Below are 14,538 nucleotides of genomic sequence, written 5' to 3'. Positions count from 1 at the left end.
CTATTTGTGGCAGGAAGATGCCTGCAGATGCTTGAGATGTGGCATTTTCTGCCTGAGAGGCATTAATGGTTTGTGTAAGATAATAAAGTGAATTGAGCTCATAATTTTGTGTCTGATGTTCAAGGAACTTGGTCAAAATTGATTTTCACAGTAATCCAAAGAATAAGACACTATCAGCACTACTTTTTTTTCATGTATTTTATTATTTATCTATTTATTTATGGCTGTGTTGGGTCTTTGTTGCTGCGCACGGGCTTTCTCTACTTGCTGCGAGCGGGGGCTACTCTTCATTGCGGTGCGCGGGCTTCTCATTGTGGTGGCTTCTCTTGTTGCGGAGCACGGGCTCTAGGGCATGCGGGTTTCCGTAGTTGTGGCTCACGGGCTCTAGAGCGCAGGCTCAGTAGTTGTTGCGCATGGACCCAGCTGCTCCATGGCATATGGGATCTTCCCGGACCAGGGCTCGAACCCGTGTGCCCTGCACTGGCAGGCGGATTCTCAACCACTGCGCCACCAGGGAAGCCCAGTGCTACTTTAGAAATGATGGATACTGTAGTTTCTATTTAACTTAATGTTGCTGAATTTGAAAAATTTGTTGGGATATTCCAAAGTAATTGCTTAATCTGCTAACAAAGAACGAAAAAGTCATCACGTACTCCTCCTTACAAAATCCGTCTTCTGTTGAACTTTTATTTTATTTATTTTATTTATTTTTTTAAATTTATTTATTTATTTATGGCTGTGTTGGGTCTTCGTTTCTGTGCGAGGGCTTCCTCTAGTTGCGGCAAGTGGGGGCCACTCCTCATCACGGTGCGCGGGCCTCTCACTATCGCGGCCTCTCTTGTTGCGGAGCACAGGCTCCAGACGCGCAAGCTCAGTAATTTTGGCTCACGTGGCTAGCTGCTCCGCGGCATGCGGGATCTTCCCAGACCAGGGCTCGAACCCATGTCCCCTGCATTGGCAGGCAGACTCTCAACCACTGCACCACCAGGGAAGCCCTGAACTTTTATTTTTAAAACTCCTACAAATTTAAGATTTCTTTCAAATTATTCTACTAAAATTTAATGTATCATGCTTAAAGTTTGCATTAATGTTAATATTGATAACACCTTGTAGCATAATAGTTTAGAGATAAAAAATATTGCTGAGGCATAAATCTCAAATTCTGACCATAAATAAGGGTATAAATACAGCAAGTGCCACGTGCAAGAAGTATTGCATTTATTTAGACTTGGGTACCCGCAATTAACATCACATATAAAGAAAAATTCTAAAGCATGAAACATTTTTGCCACGATGAGCATTTGGCCCAATCATTATTCTTTCGAGTTAATATGCTTTTCCTTAATCAAATGACTGCCGGGACTAGTGGCAAAGCACATCACTTATCTGAACAGGCACCATCTTTTGGTAATAAATATATTCTCTCTTGCTTAAAAGCAATACAATTTAGCAATTTTGGAGGATTTCTGACCAAATTAATTTACAGAAATGATACAGTTGCTGTCTGCTAAACCTAGTCTGTATTGCACCATGGATAAAAGGAACTTCTTTGCATTAAATTTTCACAAATTTAATTTATTACAACTGAATTAATACAAATTTAATTAATAAGCTTTTAAGGGGGAGAGAGGAGGAATGTGAGCATCTGGATTTCGAGTGGTTGCCACCTTTAGTCCAGAGCAAAGCACACTTGTTTTATCTCCAGATGTGTTAGTTTCCGTGTGAGTGTCACCCACAAGTGACAGCACTGCCCCCTCCAAATGGCTGTTGTCAGCTTCTCCTGGGTCTGGAAAATTTTTGCAGCTCTGCATCTGCCATTTTCCAGCAGGGCTGACAGTCTCATCCCGCCAGGCAGGGCTGGAGAAGCTTTACTGCCTGACATTTGTACATCAGCCCTGGCTTTTATCCAGAGTTCCAGTCTACATATCTCCGACGGTCTATTTGACACGTGCACTTGCGTCTCTAATAGGCATCTCAAACTTCACAGGACCAAATGCGAATGCTTGACTTTGTACCTCCCCAAACCTGTTCCTCCACCAGTCTTCCTGGTCAGAACCTGGCACTATCCTTTCCTTAGATGGCTTAACCAAAAACCCTGAAGTCGGGAATTCCCTGGCGGTCCAGTGGTTAGGACTCCGCGCTTCCACTGCAGGGGGCCTGGTTTCCATCCTTGGTCTGGAACCCAGCAAGCCGCAGGGAGCAGAAAATCCGAAGTCACCCTCGAGTCTTCTCTCTGACCCTTACATCTAATCCATCATCAAGACCTCTCAGCTCTGCTCTTGGCCACTGCTCTGTCTCCATGGCTACAACCACAGTCTCAGCCAGCGCATCTCGAGGGCACCTGCAATGGTCTCCTATTCTTCTGGCTTCTACTTGTGCCACCAGAATCCATTCTCCGCCAAGCAACCAAAGTGATCGTTATTAAAATAAACAACCAGGGCTTCCCTGGTGGCGCAGTGGTTGAGAGTCCGCCTGCCGATGCAGGGGACATGGGTTCGTGCCCCGGTCCGGGAAGATCCCACATGCCGCGGAGCGGCTGGGCCCGTGAGCCATGGCCGCTGAGCCTGCGCATCCGGAGCCTGTGCTCTGCAACGGGAGAGGCCACAACAGTGAGAGGCCCGTGTACCGCAAAACAAAAACAAAAACAAAAAAACAACCAGACGGGCACACCCACGCACAAACCCTCCAAGGGCCCCCAGTGCACAGAGAATACAACCTGAGAGGCCCTGGTCCCGCCTGCCCCATGTCACCTCCCTCAGCACGCCCCTGCTCCTGTCCTTCCAATCAAGCCAAGGCTGATTCCCTGCATCATGGCCTTTGCCCCCGCTCTCCCCTCTGCCTGGACAGCTCCTTCCTCGACCTTGACATGTTTCAGCCACTTGTCATCTCCCTAGGGAGGCCTTTGCTGATCACCTTATCATCGTAAGTGTTGCTGTGTCACTCTCAATCACACCACCTACAAAAATAACATGTTCTTTATTCTATGACCTTCTTTTCTCTATGGCATGTATTATCATGTAAGATGTTCTAATACATTTGTTTTTAACCCTTCTAATATTCTTTAAATATATATTTATTTATAAAGACTTTCAGGGTTTTGCTCAAACATCACCTCCTCGGTGAGATATTTTCCTTCCACCCTATCCAAAATTTCAACCCCCTCACACATCCTATGGCTGTGCTCTTCTTTATTTTTGTCTCCTGACAAAGTATCCAGTAGCAAGCAAGAGACTTTCTTCTATGTCTCATGCACTGTCTTCTCCATTACAGTGAAAACACCATGTGCTTTGTTGATGGCTGTGCCTGCAGTGCCTAGAATAGGGCCTGCCACAGAGTGGCCTATCACTACAAAAAACTTGAGTAAGAAACTTTTAAAATATCTTCCACTGGAATATAAGCTCCACAAGGACACAGACCTCAAGAGTGTTCTTCATGATAAATCCCAGGACCTAAAACACAATGTGGCCCACGGAGGGTTTCCCAGCTACAGAAGGATGTGGAAAAGCTTCATGAATTGAGGAGCTGGAAGATGGAGAAAGTCCAATAAGAAAGGAGAAGGTAGTGGTTGAGAATCCACCTGCCAATGCGGGGGACACGGGTTCGAGCCCTGGTCCGGGAAGATGCCACATGCCGCGGAGCAACTAAGCCCGTGCACCACAACTACTGAGCCTGCGCTCTAGAGCCCGAGAGCTACAACTACTAAAGCCCTTGAGCCTAGAGCCCGTGCTCCACAACAAGAGAAGCCACTGCAATGAGAAGCCCGTGCAACCCAACGAAGACCCAATGCAGCCAAAAGTAAATTAATTAATTAATTAAAAAAGAAAAAGAAAGAAAGGAGAAGGTGGGGAAGGCGCTGGGGAGAAGGTAAGGGATAAGAAATGAGTCAGCTGACAGAAACTACACAGAGAACAAAGTCCATCCCACTTTATATTTTAAAAGTCTTTTCTAAGCACACTTTGCAACCTCTAGTGATAAAATGAGGTTCTTAAACCTCTAAGGAGCCTGAAGTAAAAACTAGGTGGTGGGTCTAAATGGAACAAACGTGAGGGTGATGGGAAATCAGTGACAAAAGTGTTATTCTTTATTTTCTTTTCAAAACCGGAGAGAAGCCAGATGGAGGGGGAGCAAAAAATGTTACTAAATTCACGATACAAAATAGCAATAATTAATTGTCTTATTTAAAACTGTATTTCTTGCTTGAATTTATGTACATGCATGAGAAATTGATTCTCTATACAAGTTAGAAAGGAAAAATAAAATGCAAATACTGGCTTTGAAAATCCAATTATACAGAGCATAAGGACATCAAAACAGTGTCCTAAGTAGCAAGGTTTCAGCATACCTTTGCTTTCCCATATCGCGCTCCTGGACTCTGAGGGTACTTCTGAACCAGTTCTTCAAACGCATGCACTGCTTCCTCGATTTTTCCCTGTTAGGAAGAGGCAATTATATACATACAATAAATTCAAATGCATAATGTTATTCAATATAGTTATTTAATATTCACCAAGTAATTTTGTCAAAATTTCCTGGACTCCTTTCTAAGTTTAAGACAGTTTTATCCTAAGATTCTAAATAATTAACTGCAGTGTGACAAACAAAAAACTAGAAATGAACATAAATACGCTTTATTTTTTAAAAGGCAGATACCTGGCAAATGATGTACTATGAGTCATTGTTAAAGAAATTGCACACACTACTACATATAAGATAGATAACTGATAAGAACCTGCTGTAGAGCGCAGGGAACTCTACTCAATACTCTGTAATAACCTCTATGGGAAAAGAATCTGAAAAGAAAAGAGTGGATACATGTATATGTATAGCTGATTCACTTCGCTGTGCACCTGAAACTAACACAACATTGTAAATCAACTCTAGTCCAATAAAAATTTTAAAAAGAGGGCTTCCCTTTTTATTTTTTATTTAGAAAAAGAATTTTTTAAAAGAAAAACAAAGAAATTGTATTTTCTCTCTATATGTACAGTTCCCACATGCACTCTTAAAAAAGTTTAGGATTTCAGTTGGGGGGAGCATACCGCTAGCAGCAGGAATGCCTGGGGTCTGCAATGAGCAGGGCACTGTCGGCAGGGAATAAGCACGCAGGATGACAGGGCTACTTGGCCACCGACGTTGTCACCCGTTGAACATGAGGGTTGATGCGGCTCACCAGGTTGCTGGGGCGCCCCACTGCTTCCTTGTCATGTGACCCTCCCTCCCCCCAAAGCCCTCGCGGGCCCTTAAGAAGCTGGTCCAAGCACCTGTGGTAGGTCTCTGACCACCACCGTGCAAGCGGAAATGGGGGATGCGTACAGGTAAGCTTGCTGAGGGTCTTGGCACGGGGGTGAGGCACCCTCTCCCCCTCGCAGTCCATCCACAAGGAGAAACACACATCCCCTGGTGTCTAATGGAAGGCAGCACGTCAGAATATTGGAACCGGGCGATGGAGATGGATTTTCTGAGTTGAACTTTACCACCACTTCAGCTGCCTATCAATCCATAAATCCATTCATTCCACACATAAATGCAAGCTCACTGTGGTTTGTCTGTTGTCACCCTCACTGAGTGAGTTTTCACAGCAACAGAGTTTACCCCTCAAATGTGGCTGGGCTCAGCAAACCATACAGTACTACCTGATCGTTATTGATACCTACTTCTCCACAACTTGACTAAATAGAGACAGGCAATATCCATATTAAAGTTCCTCAAAATCATGGAAGAAGGAGGTTTCTTATTCCCTGTTACATGCCTATCAGTGGCGCTGAGGGTCTGGGAGACAGTATAGGCACAGAGGAGTGGTCATGAGTGCAGGCTCCAGAGCCAGAGTGACTGTCTAGACCCTGGGCTCCATCACTTAGGAGGCGTGTGACTCCTGGCAAGTTACTTACGACTTTGCCTTATATGCCTTGTCTGTCACATGGGTACAATGAGGGCACTTGATCACTTTGTTGGGCTGCTGCGAAGGTCAAATCTGATAACATATATAAAATGCTTATAGCCGCTGCAGAGCGTGTGGAAAGCAATGAAAAATGGTAGCTATTATGATTATTACTATCATAGCGTGGGGAGGATGTGTGAGCCCACGTGAGACAATAAAGCGTGCCCCAGGTAAGTCTCTTATCTGATGGACAGGTTAATGCAAAGAGAATGAGGACGTGAAAGGTGAGATAAGTCAAGTCAGGAACATAGTCTCTAAGTTATATTTATTTTCAGAAATCATTGTACCGCTATTTAAAATATGCTGTGTCTCTCACGATATTAACTTTTTTAAAGGCTTTATTCTTTTAGAGCAGTTTTAGGTTTGCAGCAAAATTGAGAGGGAAGTATAGAGATTTCTCACATACCTCCTGCCCCTCCACGTGCACGGCCTCCCCCCATAATCAACATCGCTCAGCACAGTGGTACATTTGTTACAACTGATGAACCTACAATGACACACTGAAATCACCCGAAGTCCATAGTTTACGTTAGGGTTCACTCTTGGTGTTGTACATTCTATGGGTTTGGACAAATGTATAATGACGTGTATCCACTGTCTCCATAGTTTTGCATTTTCCAGAAAGTTATATAGTTGGAATCATACAGTATGTAGCCTATTCCGATTGGCTTCTTTCACTTAGTAATATGAATTTAAGCTTCCTCCCTATCTTTTCATGGCTTGAGAGATCATTTCTGTTTCGTGCTGAATCAGATTTCATTGTCTAGATGTACCCCAGTTTATCCATCCATTCACTTACTGAAGGACATCTTGGCTGCTTTCAGGTTTTGGCAATTATGAAAGCTGCTATGAACATCCATGTGCAGGTTTTTGTGAGAACCTAAGTTTTCAGCTCCTTTGGATAAACACCAAGGAGCAAGATTTCTAGACTGTATGCCACGAGTATGCTTAGTTTTGTAAGAAACCCGCCAAACTGTCTTCCGAAGTGGCTGTACTACTGTGCATCCCCACCAGCAATGAGTGAGAGTTTCCGTTGCTCCACATCCTCATCAGCATTTGGTGGTGTCAGTGTTCCAGATTTTGGGCTTTCTAATAGGTGTGTAGTAATATCCATTTTGTTTCAAATTGCATTTCATAACATATGAGGTGGACATCTTTTCATATGCTTATCTGCCACCTGAATATCTTCTTGGGTGAGTTGTCTTTTAAGGTCTTTGGCCCATTTTTAAATTGGGTTATTTTTCTTATCATTGAATTTTATGAGTTTTTTGTATATTTTGGATAACAGTTTCTAAAACCACCATTTTATTTCTTCCATGAGTGATTGTAAGGGATGAAGAATTCATGTTAAATATCCTTCTCCGTGTGACTTTCTTCTAACTAACCTGTATGAGTTTCCTCAGGCTGCTGTAACAAATGACCACAAACTTTGTGGCTTAAGAGAACAGAAATTCATTTGCTCACGGTTCCGGCGAACAGAAGTCCAAAATCAGTTTCACTGGGGCTGAAATCGAGATGTGGGCAGGGCCGTTCTTTCTCCAGAGGCTCTAGGGGAGAATCTGCTCCTTGCCTCATGACAGCATTTCCTGACATCACCCCAATCTCCACTTTGTCTTCACATTGCCTTCTCCTGTGTGTGCCTTCTCCTGTTTTGTCTGTATCAGATTTCCCTCTGCCTCTCTCTTATATGGAAACATGTGATTGAACTTTGGGCCCAACTGGATAACCCAGAATAATCCCCCATCTCAAGACCCTTAACTTAATCATATCTGCAAAGACCCTTTCTCCAAACACAGTAACATGTACAGGTTCCAGGGATTAGGACACAGATATCTCTGGACGGATTATTTTTAGCCTATCACATGACTTACACAACTTAAATTGCAAATATTGAGGCTATTTTTGTGAAAATCATGCTGAATGCACCATTTCCAGATTTAAACCATAGGATTAACAATATTCATAACAACTCTGTGAAAGTATTTTTTCCAGCTTAACACTTCCTTAGTTGGCCATCAAGGTTATAAAAATAATGGAACACGTTGGCTCTGTCGTAGGCATCCTTTGGATCCCTTAACACAGATGCTCTGTGCCTTTCCTAAGGGACCATCAGCCCTGCCCTCACCTCAGCTGTCTGGCAAAGTTAACGTGTTTGCTTTTTAGTCTGAAAAAAATTTGCCTTCCCCAGGTTCCTGCTGGAGAATATAGCTCCTGATACTATTACGCAATTCTTCTTAAAAAACTCAACCACAAGACAGAGTGCTCACAAAGAACTGCCTGAAAATCATCTGTTCTTCAACACAGCTTACATTTTATCCCAGGACCAAACAGTTCACTGGAGAGACATGTACTTGCCTCACCCCGCCCGCCACCCCACCCCCCCGTTTTGGCATGAGGCCAGCGGGCTGCGCTGAAGGACATTAAGACACACCCCATGGAAGTCACGTAGAACCCGCGGGTGTGACACTAGGGAGGAGACTGTGCCGTCCATCACTGGGCCCTTTATGAAGATCTATGGCATAAGGTTCCTCTCTGGACTTGGTGCAGAACAGCTGTTCTGAGGACTATTATCCATCCGACAGTGTGATCCACACCCCTTCCTTGCTCTGCAAGCAGTTTACTTCTTTCCCAGCCCCGTTTAGAGCCTGTGGTGTGAACTTCCGTGTGTCGCACTTACTCTGACTTTATTAAGTTTTCTCTTCTTTCTCTCTTTTTCTCCACTTATGATACAATAATAAAAACTAATTCCGACAGATGAACAAATATTTCAGTGTATCATTTCAAATCCTTCTTCTGGGGCATAAGGAGGAGTTTTAAGCAATAAATATTATTTTAAAAAATTGATGATTGGGCTTCCCTGGTGGCGCAGTGGTTGAGAATCCGCCTGCTGATGCAGGGGACACGGGTTCGTGCCCCGGTCCGGGAAGATCCCACATGCCACGGAGCGGCTGGGCCCGTGAGCTGTGGCCGCTGAGCCTGCGTGTCCGGAGCCGGTGCTCCGCAACGGGAGAGGCCACAACAGTGAGAGGCCCACGTACCGCAAAAAAAAAAATAAATAAAAAATTGATGATTAAAATATGATCCATGCATTTTTGCAGGAAAACTAAAGTGACCTCGTACTTTCATGTCACATAGTTTCTGAAACATGGGTGTGGCCTGAGATCAGGCCTCCTCTGACCATTGCTGCCTTATGGACGTAGCAATCCCAGTAGAGTCGGTTGCACTATTTGAAACTACCAGCTATAAAAACAACCCTAAAAAATGTAATTATGCTGATGACTCAGTCAATAACATGGCTCCCTGCTGTTTCAGAAGCAAGAATTGCCTCTGTGGGCTCTTCTTCCTCCTTTATTTACCCGGTTATAGATCCACGGTGCTCCTTGAAGAAAGCATCAAAATTTCTCCAAATAAGCGAGAACTGGAGAATACCCCATGGATTGTTCCAGCATTTTTATGTTTCACTGACTTATCTGCCCCTTGATAACTGAGCCCTTCTCTACTATTCATTATAATTACATAAAAATCCTTCTCTAAAGCTGTTTGTTTGTTCTTTATCCCTAAAGTCACCTGTGAAATAGGCATCCATTTTCATCAAGGGCATGTAGCACAGAGAAAGTGGAGAATGCCAAACAAGGTGATAGAAAAAGAAGATTCCTGCTTCGTTTCTATTAAGAAATGCAAATTTTCAACAAATAGAAGATGGCTGCATTTTATAAAGTTAAACAAGATAGACACAGAAATCATTCGATGTTAATTTAGTGAACAAAGACTTTGCTGCAATATTCTTTGGAGTTACTACATTTGTATCAGATGCTGACCAGGGTGAGCCAGGCTTTGGTTTGGGAACCTTGTCTAATGCTAGTTACAGACGTCGCCATGCTTGTTGGGACTTTTCCAATAAATATGGGGGGAAGCACATTCTTGTCCCACTTCAGTGCCTAACTCGGGTGTTTTTATTGTTGTTGCTTACCTATGACAGTCCCCTTATTCCTTTTTTTTTTCAGCTAATGTCTACTGATTAAAAACCACATTACAGGAAAACTAATGAGTAATAGTTTAAAATGCAAGTATAAATTCAAGTACAGAGTAGAGAAAGAAATTTTCATGAGAAACAACTACAGGCAGACCTCAGAGATCTTGCAAGTTTGGGTCCAGACCACCACGATAAAGCGAATACCACAATAGAGTGAGTCACAGGAATGTTTTGGTTTCCAGTGCATATAAAAGTTATGTTTACATTATATTATAGTCTATTAAGTGTGCAATAGCATTATGTTTAGAAAAACAATGCACATACCTTATTTAAAAATACTTTATTGCTAAAAAATGTTAATCATCTGAGCCTTCAGCAAGTCATAAGCTTTTTGCTGGTGGAGGGTTTGAAATTATTTCGAGAATTACCAAAATGTGACAGAGAGACCCGAAGCACGCAAATGCTGTTGGAAAAATGGCACCAATAGACTTGTTTGATACAGGGCTGCCACAAACCCTCAATTTGTAAAAAACGCAATATCCATGAAGCACAATAAAGTGAAGCACAGTAAAATGAGGTATGCCTGTAGATGATTAAGTGAAGATGCCATTAAATACATTATAATAAATATTTGGCCCAACAATTACATGAGTATGATGGCGTTAAGAGAACAGATAACTTCAATCTAGTGTTAATTGACTTTTCAAAAACTGTAATATCCAGAAACAAATGCAAATAATATTTCAAATTAACTGATGAAAAAGCAAAACATCAGTCACCCTGGAAACTAAACTGGAGGTGCGTGAGAAGAATCTTAAATCTAATATCATTTCACCTTAACAGTAAGTATCCTAAGAGTATTGGACTAACCTATGTTTTCTTTTTGCATCGAGTTGCTTTAAAATGAAAACCGCTACTTGTATGGTACTTGACAGTACTGATGCTTCTTTTTTAATCTCTTATCTCATTGGAAAAGACCAAGTAGGAAGTAGGAAGAGCGCGTATTAGTCTCATTTTTTAAAATAAGGAAACGGAGGCTCAGAATGACTAAGTGATCTGCCCAAAGCTACCAAAGTAGACTGTGATGGGAGGGGCTGACACCCAAGTCGGCTGGCCTGACGGTAAGGTTCTATTTCTATTTGGCCATTACAGCTGCTGTTTTTCTTTCCATTTGATTCACTTCACGTGAAATGCTGATGTGCCTGGGGAAAAATCCACTCTATTCAAAGGTTGTTTCTCTTACAGTTTTTTTTAAAAACAAATCAAGAGTAATGGCTGAGTTTATTTAACAAAGAAACCATCGCAAGTTCCTGCGAAAAGCAAAACAACCACCTACCCGTTTACGGAGTTTCTCTGCAGCATCGAGTTCAGCTTTAATAGTCTTATCAAATTTATTTAAGAGTTTAGGCTTCTTCTTCTTCACTGAAAGAAAAAAAGAGGTTTTTAATTTTTATTTTATGTTTTTGTCTAGAAATAGTTCTTGAGAATAGTGATTTACAAAAGTAGTAAGAAACCTAGCATTGGTCCTGAGCCTATAACTGGAGAACCAAGCACACTCCTGGCTCAGCTTCCCACACGGCTCTCCCAACCCCCAGGATGACCCAGTCAGTAACTGCCAAACCACAGGGAGACGGTCAGGGCCCTTTTTCTCAAATGCTCGAAGGTGTTCTTGGGAGACTGGGTGCATTCTGGTATCCTGAAACTCTCAGGATAGTGACCTAATTTCTGGAATGAAAATGGTAGGTATGATTTCTAAACTCTTAGGATCAACTCCTTGGCTAAGCCCCAAAGGCTGCTTACAACTGTCTTTGAACACACCCACAATGTTTCATGATCAGATAAAAGTAGGAAATTACTCTCGAGGGACTCAAGTGAGCAGGATTTCTTAGTCTAGGGCTCAAGACCCTTCCATTGCATCCTGGACCTAAATTCCAGCATATTCCATACTTTAGGCAGATGGGACCACCCCTCACTCCCCAAATAAGCTTTCTGCCATTTCTGAGGCTACTTTCTCCAAGTAAAATGGCTTCTTCCTTGTCAGTTGAAAACACGCCCCTCCTTCAACAACCAGCTGAAAACCACACTCACTCCACACATGACTCACAGAAGTGCTCCGTTTTCTCTATCACACGACTGAAGTCCTCAGCACCATGCATATGGCTTTTGTTTTTTTGTGGTTCTTCCCCCTATTATATGGGACTTTTGTGTACTTATCCTGGTCCCTTTTCAAACCATAAGCCCCTGCAGAGTGGCACCATGTCTTTGATGCAACCTGAATCTCCTCCTGCTGACTCAGCCTGAAGCCACGACCAGCAGGGGAGGGTTGGGGCCTGCTGGTGCGCACCTGGCAGGGCCTGCGGGGTGGACCCAGAGCAGATAATCCTGTCTCAGGGCTCAGAGCATGACCAGGTGTGACCTTGAAGGGTAAGCCGGACGTTCCAGGTAGAGAGAAATGAGAGCAGTCAGAGGAGAACTTCCTTAATGCTCTGACATTAAACCAACACATTCAGTTCCTTGTGCTGTGTCCCCAGGTGCAGGAGGAGGGGTTCTCTCTCCTAGGGTCACTCCCCGCCCTGCCCCACAGGCCCGCACTCTGCTGTCTGCATCGCCTCCTCCGTAGGTCTCCTCACTCTGGCTTTCCTCTGAGCCCCTGTCCACGTTTCCTAGTGCTGAAGTCTCCACCATCCTAAAGCCAGCAAACCAACCAACCAGGACAAACCTCAGCCTCCCCACCCCTACTTGCCATCCTCTCCCGGCTCCCCTCCCTCAAGGCTCCCTTTCCACCCACAGGGCTCTTGTCCCCACCCACCACGGGGGCAAAAGCGAGTCATCCAGAAGGAAGGAGCCTCAGTGGTTAAGAGTCAGATGGCAGGGGCCTGAGTCCCAGCTCTGCCCTGTGCCAGCTCTGTGACCTAAGCCAAGCTGGTGGCAGACTTTTCCGACTCTCACTTCCCTAATCTATAACATGGGGCAGTGTTCTTGAGAATTAAATAATATTGCACGTGGGCAATACCACAGTGATCAACATACAGTAAGTGCTCCGTATCTGAGAGCTAATAATGCTTATGGCCATCTCTGCAAGTCCCCCTGTTCCTTTTTCTCCCATCCAACCTGGCCCCCCTGCAGCATGGGACACGGTGGACTCCTCCCTCCTTCCTGAAAGGGTCCCTCGCCTTGACTTCTGTGTTGCCCACTCTCCTGGTTTTCCTCCTGTCTCCCCAGCATGCTGTGCTCATCAGGGTCAGTCTTCAGCCTCTAAAGGGCTTCCATGGTTTAATTTCCAAACTGAGCTACATATTAACTAGTTAGTTTTCTCCTGAAATACAAAAATCATAAATCCAAGTGCCTATGGACACAGAGGCTTCAAGCTCAGATCCAAAGTGAAATTCGCTACTGCTCACAAATCTGTTCTGTCTCGGATTTGCCCTATTTTAGAGGATGGCACTGTATTCATCTGTTTCCAAATAACAAACCTGGTCAGTTTGTGACCAGAGTAAAGAAGAAGGAACACGAGGAATTATCCAAAGACTGAAAGTAATCGCTACTATTTTTTTTTAGCACTCACTGTGTGCCGGTCTCCAGGCCATGTCTCCTTTTATTCTCTCAACCTCTTGGACATGGGGAACTTAACTTCACAGATGTGGCCACTGAGGTTTCAAAGGGGTCAGTCCCTTGACACCTCCCATATGGCTGTTAGCATGGCCGATGCCATCTTGGGCCCTGACAGTTTCTCCTGTCCTTCCACTGACACTACCCAGGACTGTACTGTGCAGTGAATCACTTCTCTGTTGTCAGGGGCTTTAGAGTTAATAGATATTGTTTCATCATCATTAGGACCAGGTGGCCTCTATGCTCTGTTAGTCTCCAAACAATGATGAAGACCTTTGCTGGCGCATTCCGGGCGCCCACAAGACTAGTTACCCACTCATAAATCTTGATTTAGGAATACACGCCGTATTTCCAAGCACCCCATACCCCAGGTTAACTATCAAATTGTCCCAGTGGCCATAGCCTCTGCGAATGCTTCCAGATCATTTTCTGCCCTATCCCACCCTGTAAGTTACCCTGTAATAAATTGATCCACTGATTACACGGGGCTTCCTGCCTCGCTGTTCGGTCTCAAGATGCCTTCTCAGTTCAGTGGGCACTTTTCGTTCCGTCCGTCCTCCGACACCTCCCCTCTCCCACGTACATTTCCCACCTGAATGGTTTCCAAAAAGAGGGAAGTTTCCTAAGGATCTTCGCCTCCTGCCTCTCCCCACGGGGGGGAGGCGGTGTGACTTATCTGATCACCGAGTTAGGGGGAAGCAACAAGCTTGTGTAGCTCAGTCCCGCCCCTTCCCTTCCCCCAGGATGTGTACCACTAATGCGCTGAGCGGATGCCACATCCTGCAGGGAGGGGTCCCCACCCACATGGCGGAACGAGGGGTACTCTCCACAGCCTGGAGTGGGCGGGTATGTCCAATTCTTGGGTTCAAGATTATGAAACCTACCATTCCTGCTCATTTAAGTCCCATTCTTCAATTCGACTTTTATCAGTAATAAAGCTGACACTTTGATCACTTTTTCCATTTCATTCCTTGTATATAATACAGTTTCAATGTTTCTTGGAGTATAGTTGATTTAC

The 14,538-nt window shown here is 44.1% G+C and overlaps 1 protein-coding gene across 4 annotated transcripts in view; it reads right to left on the bottom strand.

The window, feature by feature from the left end:
- The window catches only part of ASPH (aspartate beta-hydroxylase), a 230,196-nt gene that overhangs the window by 79,675 nt on the left and 135,983 nt on the right, over window positions 1-14,538 (bottom strand). For all 4 annotated transcript variants that reach the window (XM_082601145.1, XM_082601143.1, XM_082601142.1 and 1 more), the window contains 2 exons: window positions 11,248-11,333; window positions 4,343-4,429 (listed from right to left, as the gene is read on the bottom strand). In XM_082601145.1, coding sequence (XP_082457271.1) covers window positions 4,343-4,429; window positions 11,248-11,333 — 173 coding nt within the window. The remainder of the gene's footprint in view (window positions 1-4,342; window positions 4,430-11,247; window positions 11,334-14,538) is intronic.

This window comes from Mesoplodon mirus (assembly GCF_964341445.2).
Source record: "Mesoplodon mirus genome assembly, chromosome: 16".
In the NCBI taxonomy this organism is placed as follows: Eukaryota; Metazoa; Chordata; class Mammalia; order Artiodactyla; family Ziphiidae; genus Mesoplodon; species Mesoplodon mirus.
Note: the sequence above shows the minus strand (reverse complement) of the source record. Positions and strands in the feature narration are given on the sequence as shown.